Source organism: Miscanthus floridulus, chromosome 7 (genome assembly GCF_019320115.1).
Source record: "Miscanthus floridulus cultivar M001 chromosome 7, ASM1932011v1, whole genome shotgun sequence".
NCBI classification, from domain to species: domain Eukaryota; kingdom Viridiplantae; phylum Streptophyta; class Magnoliopsida; order Poales; family Poaceae; genus Miscanthus; species Miscanthus floridulus.
The window spans coordinates 6,752,601-6,770,262 of record NC_089586.1 but is presented as its reverse complement, the minus strand read 5'-3'; the positions used below and the strand labels follow the sequence as shown (position 1 = coordinate 6,770,262).

Here is a 17,662-nt window from a genome sequence, read left to right as displayed (position 1 = left end):
GGCATAAAAATTGGTGTACATGCTCTAGACTTATGGTATAAGATGCTGTACAATTTTCATGACAATTGGATAAGAAATACTTTAGTTTTGGAGTAGATCTTGTTAGCTATAGTGCAGCGGTTTTCAGCATATAGCAGTGGTGGAAGAATTGAAATCCGGTAGCAATCTAGAAGTCATATGAAGCTCAAATTTTTACACCTGCTAGATAACTTAGTGAATCACATCTTCACCAAATTTTGTGATATTTGGATTTATACTTTGGGAGATATGATTATTTCTTTGAAGGGTACAAAATCTACCAGAAAAATGACAAATATTGAATTGATCTAAAGTCACTTTGATTGAAAGGTCATCAAGTTGGAAACATGTTTACAAGTGTTTGAGGTACCTAAGTTTGGTTTTGAGATGATCTTTAAGCATGACAAGCAAAGAGTACAAGGCCATTTGATTGTTGAGTGTACTTTGCACACATTCGGTACTCAAATTAAAAGATCAAGATCAAACTCAAGATGAAGTTGAAGTTTAAGTTCTAGTGACTATTGAAAATCATTTGGTAGAAAGAAAATGACTTAAACAAGTAGAAAGAAAAGGACTTAAAGAAATAATCGAGGTTACTCATCAAGTTAAGTCCATCACTTGGATCAATCAATCAAGTTATTTTAAGTAAGTATCAAGAATGGTTCTTGGAGAGAGGTCACTTCTCCCTAGTGTAGGGGCTTGCTGCCTATGAGTAGGTAAACCAAGTGTGGTACTTGAAAGGCTAATATGGAAGTGGTGATCCGAGAAATATTTGAGATGCTTAGTTGAAGCAACAAAAAGGGGTTGATCAAGAAAAGCAAGCAACACCAAAAAGAGAGCTAGTCATGATATTTCAAATGGTATTCTCAAATTGATGCTCTCATGCAAGTTAAGATAAAAAAGGAAGCAAACCAACCACAACAAGAAAGTGCACTTGATCATAAGTGGTATTCATTTCATATGGGTGAAGAATGGAATTCAAAATGGTATCTATTGGTCTTCATCAAGCTTATAATTGGACTTCACATTGCTATTGGAGTAATGAATTGGAATCTATATGACTATCCTCTACTCCAATATTGCAAAGGTATCATTGTAATATGCATGATCATTTCATCCCTTACTAGTATGCGGTTAGTGCATATAGTACATACTTTATAGGATCATGCATAACAAATGAAAGTTTTAAATTCATAAGCCTACCACTATTGCTTGAATGATTAATTGATTTAGTGGTTAGTATATGAATTCGTTCATGAGCTAGTGAACCCAAGTGCTTGATTTAATTTGGATTGCTAAACAAGTGACAAGTACAACATTAGCAAGATAACCCTTGCAAGAGGTGTGAAGAAGCTTGTCATTGGTTCAAGCCGGACTTGGAAGCTTAGGCAAATCAATTTAGTTCAAGTCAATATTAGAAGCTCATAATAATGATAAGAGTACAAGCACAAGACAACAATGCAAATAGATATCTAGTTTGGTTGTTTCAAGTGGTATCTAGACTTAAGTATTTCATCAAGAATTCACAAGTGATGTCTAGATCAACTCACAAGTGATATCCTATAAGTGGTACTTATGAAGATAACAAAGGTTCAAGAAATGGTTTTTATTGATAAATCCAACAAGTGGTTCCATACTAGAAAATTCTTTCAAGTGGTATCACATCTACACATGGTATCAATCATACGAGACGATGGTTTCACAAGTGATCCTCAACTTTAAGTGATCATCAAATAAAGAATGCATCTCTCACCTACAAGAGATCAGGTGTATCAAATGGATGACCCATGCTATCACATAGGGGGAGATGTCCCACTAATTGATATCAAGATCAAAGATCCTATGTGTGGTATCTCAAGAAGCCCTACACAAGATACAAGTGGCCTAAGTTACAAGTGGTATCTACAAGTGGTGTCATTCCAACAATCAAGTAATGTCCATAAAAAATTCAAGATTCAAGCCTCAATCATCTACCCCAAATGCATACCTTTGCATCAATGAGAAGCATACCTTTTATGGAAATTGATGACAAATGGGGAGAGATTGTACAAAGATATGAAAGCCTTGAGATTGAGATTGTACAAGGGGGAGAGATAAGGAGAGATAAGATATGAAAGCTTTGGGAGAGATTGAGACAAATAAATAGAGGTTGGACATGGACATGGATAAAGAGAGAGCAACATTGAAGAAAAGAGATGGATCAAAATTCTTGGACAAGAGAAGCACACAAATAGGGGGAGCAAGCTCATGAACTTTGATTGATTGCATTTGATATATGCATATTCATGTGCTTGCTTGCATTGCCTACGTTCTTAAATTCAATATGCATGCTTATGTGAGGTATGCTAGTTGTAGAATTTAATCGATGAAATGAAAACTAGCATGCATAGGATGATAGCTAGACACTTGGTATGCTTTTCAAGTAATACTAGTACCTTGCTTTTAATGTTGATCTCACGAGGTATCTAGTGATTTTTATTTTCAAGTGATATCTAGCTAACCATGGTGCTAAGGATGAACTTAAAGGTGCAACTCCGATTGGTATCACGCTTCAAAGGTTTACTTTATACACCTTAGCATCATTTAGTAGTAATTACTCTCCCATAATTTCAATCTATGCATATGTGCGAGCTTCAAAACAAACACTCTAGCACATATGTAGGGGGAGCTAATACCACCATTTCAGGTTTATGGTACTTGTCCAAAATCATTTACACATGGTAAAATTGCTTAGGCAAGCAACATGAATCCAAAAGAGCTTAATTTCCATATCTTTGTAGAGATGTCAGCAATTACCAAAAAGGAGGAGATTAAAAGGTCCTTGTATGGTTTTGGTAATTGAGTGACAACCCTAGGTGGACTAATTGTGTTTATGTGAGATACACATGTGATTAGTCCACAAGTACATGTGTGTGAGCAACATATGCCGTGAAGGTGAAAATAGTTTGGAGATATTGCAAAGCTCACACATGTGATGATGAAGGAGCTTATTGCACATGAGACATGACATTAAGTCATGTGATCAAGGTGGAGAAGATTAAGATAAGACTTGGCTTGATGGACCAGTTGCAAGCGTGAAGGGCAAGTCGGAGGCTTTGGAGCGATGGACCGCGTGGCGGTGAAGCTTAAGTAAGACTTGGCACCGATGGACGAAGGCAACAGTGAAAAGCAAGTGAAGTCAAGATCGATGAACCAATATGATCACGTGATGATATGAAGTGGATCATATCATTGTCGATCATGTTGGTGCATGTGTTGCATCGATATTGGAGGAGATGGAATGGAATGCGCAAGGCAAAGGTATAACCTAGGGCATTTCATTTCATCGGTCATAGGTGTGTAGAGAAGTTTATGACCGGGTTTAGGATAGATAGCCGTACTATCAAGAGGAGCAAACTTGTTTGCATATCGGTCATCTAGTGTCACTCGAGTGATCTAACTTTGTATCATCGCTAGGATCAAGTGGCGTGGCAAGTTGAGTGACTAATTCTTTGGAAAATGTTTGTGAAAAGCTAACACACATACACATGGTGGTGCATACTTGGTGGTGTTGGCATATTTACAAAGGAGAAGAAGTTAGAGTTGTTGTGAATCAACTTAGAGAAGAGAAAAGTGTTTTTCAGTATACTCCGAACTATAGGATGGTCCTTGGGTTGGAATGCTATTTTGATCCATTGTGATTTGGATCAAGTATGCATATGGGATGTGTAGCCCTCTGAGTAAGCTTTCCAGAATGTCCAAGATCATCGAAATCGGAGTTCGGAGCTAAGAGTTATAGCCGTTTTAGCGCTGAAAGGTCTATGACCAGACTGTGCGACCTGAGCGTCTGGTCAGCACCTGCGAGTCCGGTCCTAGCGTCCGCTCAGTGTTTTTAGCGTGTCCAGAAGCAATTGGACGCTGGGAGAGTCCGGTCAGTGGTGACTGGACGCGTCCGGTCACTGAAAAACGTCTCTAGAACCTTTCTATAATTGACCGGACTCTGCGACCTGCGCGTCCGGTCGTTATGACCTGCGCGTCCGATAGGTACGCGCTTTGCCCAGTGAAGGGGTAACGGCTATTTTAGCCCTTGGGGCTATAAAAGGAGTGTGTGGCTGGCCTTGGGCTGGTTGTAGAGCACCCTCACGCCTATGTGGCTTGTGTAGGAGTGCTTGGATGCCCTCTAACTCACATGTGCTTGGAAGAGTGCAAATCGATTGCGACTGAGTGTGATTCTAGGACGTTGCATTGTGAGATTGCATCGAGTGGCACTAGGTGATTGAGTTGCAAGCCGGTGGTGTTTGTTACTCTTGGAGGTTGCCACCTCCTAGACGGCTTGGTGGTGGTTTCCGTCGAAGCCCGCAAGAAGCTTGTGCGATGCTCCAGAGAAGAGCTTTGTGAGGGGCATTGTGCTCGCCCCACGGGAGCCACAAAGAGCAACTCTAGTTGAGCGTGTCATTGAGCTACCCTCACTTTCAGGGTAGGTTCTTGCGATGCCCGACGTACGGGCTTGGCGGGTGATGCCAATTAGCCGCCGAACCACCAAGTGAGCGGTCGACACAACGGGGACGTAGCGTGTTGGCAAGCACGTGAACCTCGGGAGAAAATCACCGTGTCAACCTTGTTCTTCCCGTTGGTTTGCAATCCCCTTACACAAGCTTATGATTACTTTTATATACATTGTGCTTGTGTAGTTGCTCTTGTGATTAGTTAGCTTGTATAGCTCACTAGTTATCTTCTTGCTTGTGTAGTATAGAAGTAGCTTCCTTGCGTGGCTAATTTGGTTTGTGTAACCTTGTTAGTCACTTTGCTTAGTTTGTGTAGCTAAGTATTTACGCTCTCTAATTTGGCATTGGTTGCCTTGTTATTGAGCATTACTAGTGAGCTTAGTTGGCTTTGTGCTTTTTGCATACTAGTATGTGTAGGAGCTCCCTCATTACTTGAAATACTAGTGATATATGTTTGTATGACTTTGCTCCTAGAATTGGTTAGGTGAGCTTAGTTAGCCTGGCACCTTTGTTGCTTAATTAGGATCTTTGCAAGGTGCTAGAGAACATAGATAGACGGGTATAGTCTTGGCTAGACCGAGAGTTTAATTCCGCACTTGTTTCGGTTAGCCGACGTGATTAAGTTTAAAAAAACGACTATTCACCCTCCTCTAGTTGCCATCTCGACCTTACAATAAGTACCCCTTTGATTTGGCTTCTGGCTTTTTTTGGAAGCCACAGCACCTGGAAAGCCAAGCCAAAGGGACCTTAGCCCGACTTGCATTGACAACCTGATGATCGCAGATTGTAATCCTGGAACTGCTTGATGAATGAATCTCCCTAGTCAAAAAAAAGATGCAAGATTCACATCACAAGCAAAGTGGAGAAGGCTACCCAGCACGCCCCTAACTTCAGCCTGCGCAACGCTAGAGTGCATAGTTGAGATGGAAGAAAATGTGCGTAACCCCATGGCTTTTTTTCTCTCTCCATGAGATCATACAGATTTTAGTTGATCAATTTACCACCACCAAATCAGATCAAATATTTTTTTTGTTTCTTGTAGGGAATGTTTGCCGCCTAGTTCCTTACCTCAGTCCCTTTTAAGTGTATTTTGCCTGCCCAGTGTCTTCTGCCACTGAAATGTTCAATTGTATATCAAATTTATGACTCAAACTGACATCACTCGCTGATGAGCAATCTGAATGTATCTTGGCACCTAAAAAAATAGTTATGATGATTCATAAAAACAATCTGTACATCATTTTATTGATACCCACATGGAGTCATTCATTTTGACAGTTCAGTGATCACATTCTCAAATATTTAGTCACAATATCCTTTTACCATCTCATATATTTACTCATAAATAACCTTACTTCACAATCACAATCCTATTCTATCTCATCTCTGAACCTAAAGACGGAGACGTTCAGCCTGTTCGCTTTATGGTTTCAGTCAGGGCTTATTAGCCATGATACAATGTTTTTCTCTCACAATAAACCAGCACTAGCCGGGCTTATCAGCCCACAAACCAACCAGCGAACAGGCTGGTTGTCTTTTCTCTTAACCTGAAGAAGCACCAACTGATGCAGACAGCAGAACCATCCTTGAATATTCCTCCTTCCATCCTCGCCTTGGTATTTCTTGAGATTAATCTACATAAGAGCACGAATCACTTGACGAACCTGTAGAGTAGCGAGCCGCAACGTATAAGAGCAAGGCGCTGCATATAGATGGCCATCGGGCCATGCCGGCCCGGCCCGGCGGCCCGGCGGGCCGTGCCGGCCCGACGTGGCGTCGTGCCTCACCGGGCCACCGTGTCGGCCGTGCCGTGCCTATGGCGTGCTCGTGCCTGGCCTTCAGCCCAAGGCACGGCCCGTGGGCTGTTTGGCCGTGCTGTGCTGCCCGTTGGGCACGACCATTTTACCGGGTCGTGCCGGTCCATAGCCCGGCTGTAAAAATAACTAAGTCTTTAAGGACTTGATCATTTTCAACATGATTTTACCACCAGATTCACAACTCAGAGATTCAAAACCACCAGATTCACATCAGATTCCAAACTCATATTCTCAGAATTCTAAACCACAGGATTCACATTTCACAATCACAATTCAAACTCACAAGACACAAGTCTCAAACTCACAACTCAGAACACAAGGACAAGGGACAAAACACAAGATTATATCATTATATGAATATGAGCTATTTTATGCAATGCTGCCTCATTAAAAACCTTTCTAGGTAAAACTCACCCTTATGAGAAACCCTAGAAAGGAAAAAATAGTACAACCAGCTCTAAAGTGTCAAAGTCTTAGTTCTTCTATCCTATTACAATAGCCAACATCAGTGGCAAAGTCATTGTGACAATGTGACTTAGTGAGTTCACAGCAACAAAAGTTCTATCCTATTACAATAGCCAACTACCAACATCAGTGGCAACATTCATAGTGACTCACTGTCTCACTCTGTCACACCAAAAGTACCTACAAAATTATACAGAAGCAAGCAATGTTAGTGAACTTGAATGTAAAGAAGCAATATGGAAGTTTCAGTTGAGTGAGTGACTACCTCTCCTCTTCTCTTCTTCTTCTTCTTCTATCCACCACCAGCAGTACCGTCGGTGCCGCTGCCGGTGCCGCTGCCTTCACCTTGTTCATCGAGGAAGAGGTTCTTGAATGCCTCCTCCAGGTCTGGGTCCTCAGGTGTTTGTTGTTCCCTTCTTGCACCTTGCTCCCAGTCCTTGATGCAGATGAGCATCTCCACATGCTCAGGCAACAAGCGCCACCGCTGATCTTCGAGTATCCTGGATGTACAGCTGAAATAAGACTCAGAAGAGACAGTAGATACAGGGACAAATATGATATCTCGAGCCATAATAGATAGGATTGGATAGGTTAGCTTGTAGTCACGCCACCAGAGGAGTATGTCAAAGGATTCCTCATAACATGTGATAGGGTCACTGTCTAAGTAAGCTTTGAGCTCACTGACAGCAGATGGAGTAGATGAAGATGAGGGGGAACCGACAGGGGATTCACCAGGACCTCCAAAGATCCTTCCCCATGCCTGTTTTGTCTTACCAGTATGAGCTGAAGGCACTAAAACCCTCTGAGACCTAACTGCACCAAATTTCTATTCATACTTGGCAAACAATCTATACAATTCATCTTTCACATCACCATAGTATACACTATAAATGCATCCAGTTGCCTTACCAAGCAATTCAAGCACATTAAAGAACCCTTTCATCTTAGCTCTAGGATCAAGAATGAATGCATATGAATAAATCAGTGGAATTTTCTCCCAATATTTAAGGAATTTAAGCTTCATAGGAGTAGCAATCATTCTAAAATTAGCATCTCTTTTAGCATTTTGCAAATGTTCAGCCATGTCAAGCATATGGTGCAAAACAAGTGGAGCTGTGGGATAATAAACACCAGATAGGACAACAGTGGAATTATAGAAGAGTTCCAGGAATATCATTATTTGTTCAGCAACATACCAATGCTGTGCAGTCAACAAAGTAGAACCATAATTGGAGGTAATGAACACATGAAAGACTTCCTTGTATGGCAACAAGTGTTTGAGCATCAAATAAGTAGAATTCCATCTAACATCCACATCCAAGCCAAACTTTCTAGGTCTAAGACCCTGAGTAGTGCAGTAGTTCTTAAACAATGCAATTCTTTGATTAGAGGGATTTAAAAAACTTATTGCAGTTCTGAAATCTTTAGTATAAGGTTTCAACCTCTTCATGCCAGATTTAACAATCAGATTAATGATATAGCATGCACAGCGCTGATGCACAAGCAAGTACTGCACCTTGTTAGGATCATCTCTTGTAGGTGCAGGATAAGAACCCAAATAACCAAAGAACATAGGTTGCAAAATCTCACAAGCCCTAGAATTAGCAGAAGCATTGTCTAGAGACACAGAAAAAACCTTGTCAATCAAACCAAACTCCTCAACCACACTAGAAATCCTATCAGCAATGTTTTCACCAGAATGTGAAACATCAATCAACCTAAGACCAACAACTTTTTTTTGTAACTCCCAATCTGCACTAACATAATGAGCAACAACAGAAATATAATCCTCCTTAGCATTACCAGACCAAATATCAGATGTCAAAGAAACAGAAGATGCAGCAGGCAACACAGATTTCATAAGCATAGCACGTTGTTCATCAAAAAGTTTACACATATCTCTAGTGGTGGTCTGCCTAGAAACCTTCTCGAATAGAGGATTATGAGCACGCTTAATGTAATCCTCCCAAGCCTGTGTCTCACCTATCCCTAAAGGAAGGTCTAGCCTAGCAATCAAACGGCACAACTCAGTGCGAGCAAGCATAGGATCATACACCTAATTTTTCAAACCATCAGGATTCAGAGCAAGCTTAGACTAGACCATACTAGCATGATTACGTTTTCTCATACATGAATACATGTGCTGTCTCAAATGGCCAGTACCAGCAGACGATCTAGCAGTGTATCACGCCCGACAATGTTTACAGATGGCAGCAACTCGAATTTTATTCTCCTTAATCTCATGGAAGTAATCCCAAACAGTAGAAACTTTCTTACCAGAGGTGGTTGAGGTACCATGAGTATCAGTGGAGACCTCAACTCCACCATCACCGTCGTCGCCATCGAGATCGATGGGCTGGTTGCCGTCACCGAGGTCGATGCCGAATAGACCGGCTGCATCATAACGTAGGTCGTCGTCGTCGTCCTCGACTTCTAGCTCGTTGTCCGGGTGCGGCGCCTGGTCCTCGCCGTCGTCGAGGGGATGCTGATCCCCCCCCCCCCCCGCGTTGCGAGGCCGGAACTGCAACTGCCTGCGGACGAGCCAGATAGCCATCCACGCCCTCGACCTCCAGCAGCTCCAGCACCGTCCCTCAACGGGCGCTTTGGCGGCCTGGCCATGTCTACTCCAGAGGAGGAAGACGCGGCGTCAGGCACCAACCTGCACGCAAAGAAGAAGAAGAGTGAGAGATGACACTTGAGAGACAGAGATCAGAGAGAGACAGAGCAGAGAAGAGCAGATCTAGGGTTAGGGAAAGTGACGAACCTGCTTTCCCGGAGCCCGGTGCCGGAGATGAAGAAGCCAGCGAGCTAGCCAGAGGATGAGACGGACACCGATTAGAATCGACGGCGAGGTGGGGGAGGAGGGAGTGACATGAACACGAACTCACATGGTTCACCGATTCCAAGCGAGAGCGAGAGGAAACAGGAGAGGAAAAGGAGGGAGGAGACGGGGTTAGCGAACTCAGTGCGAGGTGGAGGAGTGTCGGCGAGGTCACCGGTGCCAGAGAGGACGGACGACGATGGTCGATGGAGAGCGGCAGTGGCGGTGGATCGCGAATGCGAGAGCGAGAGTGAGGCAGCGAGTGAGAGCAGACAACGCGGCGGGGGAGGAATGTGGATTAGGGACTTAGGGCCGTGCCCGTGCCGTGCCACGGGCTGGGGTGGCGGCCCAGGCACGGCCTGGTGCCTCGGGCCGTGCCGTGCCCGTGCCAGGCCAAAACGCCGGGCCACGGGCTGGGCCGGCGGGCCGCGGGCTGCATGGCCAACTTTAGCGCTGCAGCACCTGCGCTTGGAGGCCAAGTGGGCTAGTCGTGATGAGAACCCAACGGCGCGAAGCACGGGATTATTTTCTGGGCCGTCTGATATGTTGGGCCGGAGTTAGAGCTAGGGAGCATCGAGTGCGAGCAGAAGCAGGGACGTACGATCCTCAGCGGACGGCGATCCGTCTCCGACTGCACTCTCAGGCTGGACTCCGCCGACTAAACCCTCGTCTCCTCCATTCCTCTCCAGTCTCCATTCAGCAACCATGGCGCGCCGCCACCTCGCCTACCCCCTCCACCTCCCGCTCCTCTCCCGCAATCCCGGCGCGCCCACACGCACGCTATGCGCCTCCTCATCCACCCACGAGGCCCCAGCCCCCGCCGTCGAGGCTCCGGCGGAGAAGCCGGCTGAGGCGGAGGCGGCGGCCCCCTCGCCGTCGGCGCCCACAAACCCGCCCCGGCGCGAGGAGCCACTCCACGAGACGATCCTGCACATGATCCGGCGGCGTCCGTGGACGACGCGGCTGGAGAACTCGGTCCGCCTGCTCTCGCCCACGCTCGACGCGCCGCTGGTCCACGGCGTCATCTCCGGGGCGGCGTCCGCGGGGCGCGCCGACCTGGCCCTCCAGTTCTTCCGCTTCGCGTACCGCCGGGGCGGGTTCCGCCCGGAGGGCGGCACGTTTGCGCTGCTTGTGCCGGCGCTCGCGTCCCGCCGCATGCTCAACCACGCGCGCTGCCTCGTCCTCGACACCATGCCGTCTTTCTCCGTCGCGCCCGACGAGCCCACGCTCGCCGCGCTCATCGCCGCCTACGGCAGGGCCGCCATCCCGCAGGAGGCCGTCAAGCTGTTCCGGATGATGCCCGACCTCGGCGTCCCCCGCACGGCGCTCTCCTACAACGCCGTCCTCAAGGCCATACTCTGCCGCGGACGCGAGGCCATGGCCAGGCGGATCTACAACGCCATGATCGCGGACGGGGTGGCGCCCGACGTGTCCACCTACAACACGCTCATCTGGGGGTTCGGCCTGTGCAAGAAGATGGAGACCGCAGTCAGGGTGTTTGGGGACATGAAGGGCCATGGGGTGACGCCTGATGTCACCACCTACAACGCCCTGCTGAATGCCTGGGTGCGCGCCGGTGATCTGGAGAGTGCGCGCAAGGTGTTTGATGAAATGGCTGGGGAGGGGATCCAGCGGAACTCGGTTTCGTACAATGTCATGATTAAGGGGTACGTGGAAGGCGATAGGGTGGACGAGGCAGTGGCTTTGTTCGCTGAGATGGGCGAGAAGGGTTTGAGGCTGAGTGAGAAGACGTTTGCTGCGTTGATGCCAGGGCTTTGCGATGACCAGGGCAGGGCAGCGGAGGCCCGGAAGGCAGTGTATGACATGGCGGAGCGGAGGCTCACGCCGAAGGACAAGTCAGTGTTTCTGAGGCTTGTGACAACACTGTGCAAGGCTGGGGACTTGGATGGGGCGCTGGAGGTGCACCGGAAGAGTGGGCAGTTCAAGCATGTGCTGGTGGATCCAAGACAGTATGGAGTGCTGATGGAAGGCCTTTGCGCAGGTGGCAAGTCCGAAATGGCTATTGAGGTGCTAGATGAGCTTATGGAGAAGGGTACCTTGCTTAGTCCAAAGAGTCCTGTGCTTGAAGCATCGGCTTATAACCCAGTGATCGAGTACCTGTGCAGCAATGGCAGCACCGCCAAGGCTGAGACATTCTTCAGGCAGCTGATGAAGAAAGGTGTGGATGACAAGGCTGCGTTCAACAGTCTTATCCGTGGACATGCAAAAGAAGGCGTGCCGGAGGCGACGCAGGAGATTCTTGCCATTATGACACGCCGCGAGGTCCCAACTGACCCTGAATCACATGTGCTCCTAGTTGATAGCTTCCTGAAGAAGAATGAGCCCGCTGATGCAAAGACGGCATTGGACAGCATGATGCAACATGGTCACTTGCCAAGCCCAGCTCTGTTCAAATCTGTCATGGAAGCACTGTTCAATGATGGTCGGGTTCAGACCGCAAGCAGGGTCATGAAGAGTATGATTGAGAAGGGGGTTACTGAGAACATGGACGTGGCACACAAGATACTGGAGGCTCTCTTCATGAGGGGCCATGTGGAGGAGGCAATCGGCCGTGTCAATCTGATGGTGGAAAATGGCTGTATGCCTGATCTAGATAAGTTGCTGGTTGGTCTTTGTGATAATGATAGAGTGATGGAGGCGCAGAAGCTGGCTGATTTTGCGTTGGACAGGGACTTCGATGTTAGCTTCTCGACCTATGACAGAGTTCTGGAGGCCCTGTACGCTGAAGAAAAGACGTTGCCTGCGTACTCCATGCTGTGCAAGATCAAGAACAAAGGAGGTGTTGTCAGCCAGAAAGGTTGCGATGATTTGATGGAGAGCTTAAAATCTGAAGGATACTCAAAGCAAGCAGATATTTTGTCTAGGATCTTGGCAGAGAATGCACAATCGATGCCCAAGAGGGGCAAAAGGGTTGCCATGGGTGCTTAGTGAGCTTTGCCAGCTTGTTGAGACCATCTGTTTTTCTTTTTTACTTGAGGAAAGATGTGATTTGTTTCTTTTCATCGATGCTTCTTGAGTTATTTGTCAAGTGGGGATTTTCATCCTATGGGAAAGAAGCAGGGACATTTACTTTCTGTTTGGAGGATCCCTGATTTGTTCGTCTTATTGAGAAGAAACATATGCAATAATAGGCAAAGATGTACCTCCGTTTATGAGTTTTGTTGCGAAATTTAGCATTAATTACTTTTAACATACTGTACTTCCAATGATTTTTAGTGGATGTACCAATGGCTGTCCAGGAGTTACTCTTTGCTTTTCGTTCTTGTGAAGCACTACTAATTCACACAACATATATAAATATATATATATATCCTGTTCTTGCAATTGCAAAATTGATGAACAGGCACCATAGCTGTGTTTGATCGCAGATTGTATGCTAAGATGACAAATGATTGTGTCCTCAATGCAGTCTGATAATATTAGTCCTTTTTTTTCAGTTATCAGGCCATGAATCAAATGATGTTTTTCCATTTCCTGACCCTTTTCTTTTCAGAGTTTGCACTGTTTGATTTACTTTGCAGGCTGCTTTAACTGACGGTTGTTGGTGATCTCAGTAATTTGATATGATGGTAGTGTTAGTTCTCTTTGACCAGCATGCATCCTTGGATGTGGTGGTGCTGGTAAATGCAGTTATGTAACTTCTCTTGATATGCAGTTTGTCTGTAATATACTTCGATGTGGTGGTGCTGGACCTGTGTGGTCTTCAGCAATCTTTTTGTGTTGATGCCTTTTGGTTCAAAACCTGTGGGGTAAGGTTCAGTTTAGTTCACTGGGTGCAATCTGACTCAGAGTTCCAGATATGCAGGAGGGTTTTGGGTGTCCGCAGACTGTTTGCTGTCTTTTTTCTTCTGGTTTTCAGACTCTTGTATTTCTGTTTGTCTGAATGGAAATGGGGTGGCCTTGTGCGGAAAAAAAAACATGCATCCTTGGATATCCTGCGTCATGTTGGTCCTTTGAAATCCAAGAGGTAATTGTTTACTATCTTCCCGTTTGCATCGATCCTCTTCCTTCACTAACTCCTTATATATATGATGAAAAGTCTGTCATCATCAGGTTGAGTTTAGCATCAAAGACATTTGCCACATTGCTATTTTGCACTGTTTCACTGTTTCAGTCAAGTCAGTACCAAGATATATTAATATATGTTGTATGCTGGTCATTTGCACTGGACCTGAAGCACACCAATTTCTTTGTAGGTGTATTACAAGGCTCACTGAGAATGGCCAATGGTCCACTGATGCGGGTGCCGCAATGCATCGAGACAACTTGCAAAATTGGCACAAGAAAGTAAGAATTTACAACTTCATAACACTGGAAATAGTCCTTATCCTTCTTCTCTGCACCCTTTTGCAGAATGTGCTTATTTTAAATAGTATGCTTGGAAGAGTTTCATGCCCTGTAGTATGATTACAAACCATCTATTTTTCTTTTTGACTAGAAGAAAGATGTGATTTCTTTCTTTTCATCGATGCTTCTTGAGCAATTTGTCAAGTGGGGATCTTCATCCTATCAAACAAGAAGCAGGTACATTTACTTTCTGCTTGGAGAATCCTTGATTTGTTCATCTTAGTGAGAAGAAACATACGCAATAATAGGCAAAGATGTGCCTCTTGTCATGAATTTAGTTGCAAAATTATGCATTAATTACTTTTAACATACTGTACTGCGTATGGTTTTTAGTGGTTGTACTTGTACCAATGACTGTCCCTAAACGTTCAGTTTTGGCATTGAGGTTAATGAAGGAGTCCTCTGTGATTTCCATTATTTTGAGACTAAGTTTTGGTTCCATTAGTTACATCTGTTTTGTGCTGTTGCATGGCTACATGGTTTGCTGAATTAGTGAGATGCTTTGAAGCTATGAACTTGCATGTTCTGAGATTGCCAGCTGACTTTATAGTACAAAATGGTAAAGATTGTACTTAGGACTTAGGAGGCTTGTTTTGCAATACATTTTCTTGTTATATACTACTTATATTCCAGCACGCCCTAGCATCTTTGCTATGACCATCGGTGTATTGTAGCAGCTTCTGGGAGCAGTTACTTGTTTGCTGTTGGTGATAATTGCCTCGTGTCTATGTGCTTGAATTACTGTTGTTTTCTGCGAGTTTAGCTAGCTACACTTGTGATTGAAAAAACAGGGACTTCATGCATACAGATTTCCATGATATGGTTTGCCCTATATTTGTTCCTTCTTTTCAATTTTAGATCCTGTTATGTTATGCATACCAATGTGCATACTGCGCATTTTCAAATCTGTTATTTATCTGGTCATCCTAGAGTCAAGCAGTGCCCAAAGTAAGAACTATGGTGGCCAATTACAAAAAGTTTATAGCCTGTTCAGGATTCAGTTCCCACCGGGCTTGATAGTTGATAGTTATGTTTCCTTGTCCTATATTGTCTGTGAAACGTGCTGTTCCAAGTCTTGGCCTTCCACATACTGTCTCCTTTTCTTATGAAGTGTTATTTTCTTAAAATAAAATCCTATAACATCATTTTCACTGCATATCCGTAGTGGCACTATTCTTTCGGCTCTTTTTTCTGGGAAACTCCTTTCAGCGCAGCCTTTTGACGCTTTTAGCTCTTTGCCCTATGAAACTTGGTTTTCATCCTCACCTCCTTGACCCATTCATTTGGGCATTCTGAAAACGATCCACTGATGCCATTTACCCTACTTACATGATTTCCCTGCTAAGGCTGTGTTACTGTCAGTACGAGGAAGGCCCTTGGTGTGAATCTTGCTTATAGTAGGATTGATGCAAACCGTGCATACACTGCATGCACTTAGGGAGGGCAAAGGACTGATTATGCAACAAAACTGTTGCTGCTTCTGTTATCCATATAAATTGAGATGTGCAGTCATTGTGATAGTCATTTATTGCCTCTGAAAGAAGTCAACAAAGCAGCCTATCATGTATAATCCCTGGACGTAGGCATGCAGATTTTAATGGGTCAACCTGATGACCCATTACCCAAAACAATTTGTTTGGTGTAAATACCCGCTGGGTCAACCCAATAAGTTTTAGTGCCAATCAGTTCCAAGCACTATGGGTGATCGGATGTAGCAATACAAGCCCTGCCTTCTCCGTTTACAGTGTGATTCAAATTGTTCTGCCAAGAACTATGGGTAATCGGGTGCAGCGACACGCTGCCTGTCCACCTCCCTGGGCCTGGTGTCAACAGTGCCCTGCGCAAGGCCCCAAGCAGTAGCGGATGACGCCTCTCCCACAGCAGTCGCTGACCACGCTCCTTGAGGCAGCCGCCAGACCCTGAGGTGATTCCATCTTGATGCAAATCCGTTCCTCCCCATCGTCAGCGCCATAGGATCCAAGCTTCTCTCCCGTTGCAATGTTCCCTCAGGTAATCTTGATGGTTCTTCGGTGCAAGATTCATTCAGCAATTTTAGGGCTGCCAAATCGTTCTTTTTTCATAGGGCTGCATTGCCACTGCCCCTTCGTCTTCTCTGATCTCCCTAGCCCACGACGCTGCCTTCCATCGAGCTGACCTCCGGAAGTTTCGATCCATCAGCTTCGTTTGTTTCACTCCATGTTTAAATTATCAGTTCTTTTCTTGTAAGTTCAAAACAGTGGTGTTGGTTCGTCCGTTATTTGCACAAAGGTACTGCATCTGTTTTGTTTGCACAGCTTACATGTCTTGCATGGTCACTTCTCTGGTCCGATAGGATAGGCCTTGCATTCGTGATTGATATGGATACATTGAATGCTTGTTCTAGAATTTCTCAGTTTACAGTGCAATTCTAGTTGTTCTAAAAGCATAATCCCTCATCTGTATTTTGAAGTGTAAAATGCTTTTCCCTAGAATTTCTCAGTTTACAGTGTGATTCTAATTGTTGTCGACCACTATGATGCTAAAAAGGATTTTTTTGCCTTTCCAGATGTAGTTCAGACATCTGGCATAACCTTAATACTGTTCCTTCCTTCTACCAGAATACAATTGTTTATTTCTTCTATTTTTTCACATACACCACAGTCCACACTATCATCGCTTTGGCAATATTTTCAGTTACCTGCAAGTTAGGGCACTGGTTAAGAGTTAAAAAGGAGATGACAATATGCGGGCCTGATGACCATCTTCTGCATCTTTGAATGCTCGCATGTGCTGTTTTACCAATGTCATAATGTTACACCAATTTTATTAATATTTGATTCTTTCATCAGCTTTCACTCTCCTACAGATGGGATACCCCAGGCAGCGGCGAGAGCAAGCTAATAAAAGGCGCTAGTCCCTTCAACATCCAGCGGGAGTAATTCTCCTTCAGCCCCAACACGCAACTAGGGCAGTAGTAGGATTTCTCCTTGCTGGATCAAACCAAGGTCCTGCCTATCATTTGGTTTGCTGTTCAGTCGGATGGACCATTGCCAATCCAAATGATTTTGTATCGTTCTGTTGGTAATATGGCATGATGGAGTGTTGTGTATCTGAAAATTTTGGTTGCGCATCTTGTTTGACACAGACTGAGAATTTGATATGGTGTTAACTTTTGTTCATGTCCTGTAGAAGTGCGTAAGGTTGAAAAATCACACTGACAATCTATATGAATGCGCAAGCTCTTTGGGTTCAGACTAAACAGAACACAGCTCGAGGGTTTCGCTGTATGTTCTTTTTACGTGGTCAAACTAATGTATTTGTTTTTTCGGTAATGTATTTTCTGTGTATCTCATGAAAAAAAAGACTAATGTGGCAGTCATTTTTTTTTGAAAGAGAATAAACATGTATGCAGCTTTTTTGTTTTTTGTTTTGATAAGGATGTATGCAACGTTAAAAGTAGCAAACGGCTTGTGCCTTTTCTTCCGTCTTATAAAAGCCCAGACTTTATCATTTCTTTTTACAAACATGTTTTACAAGAAGGAAGAAAAATATAGTTTCTTTTTACAAACCCCTCTAATTCTGGCCGTCGGTTGAAAGCAACTGTCATTTTTTTTTTGCAGAAGCTCCTTGATCTGGAGGAAGCCGCTTGGTCCGCTGAAGGTAGCAGCCTGCCTGTCCTGTCATCAGCAAGTCTGCTAGCGACGATTTGT

At 44.8% G+C, this 17,662-nt stretch overlaps 1 protein-coding gene and 1 long non-coding RNA gene across 2 annotated transcripts; both read left to right on the top strand.

The window, feature by feature from the left end:
* The first annotated feature begins 10,294 nt into the window (after positions 1–10,294).
* On the top strand, positions 10,295–12,896 carry LOC136462434 (large ribosomal subunit protein mL102 (rPPR5)-like). The gene has a single exon (XM_066461536.1). It carries the CDS (start codon positions 10,311–10,313, stop codon positions 12,552–12,554), a length of 2,244 nt encoding a protein of 747 aa, XP_066317633.1. The 5' UTR covers positions 10,295–10,310; the 3' UTR covers positions 12,555–12,896.
* Positions 12,897–13,807: 911 nt separating this feature from the next.
* LOC136462433 (uncharacterized) lies at positions 13,808–17,221 on the top strand. Its single transcript, XR_010760715.1, has 3 exons — positions 13,808–13,913; positions 14,065–14,150; positions 16,802–17,221. It is a non-coding gene; the product is annotated as an uncharacterized lncRNA (long non-coding RNA).
* The last annotated feature ends 441 nt before the right edge of the window (positions 17,222–17,662 follow it).

Bases quoted from the DNA above. Each gene is read 5' to 3' on its own strand.
- LOC136462434 (XM_066461536.1), top strand. From the start codon at position 10,311: ATGGCGCGCCGCCACCTCGCCTACCCCCTCCACCTCCCGCTCCTCTCC.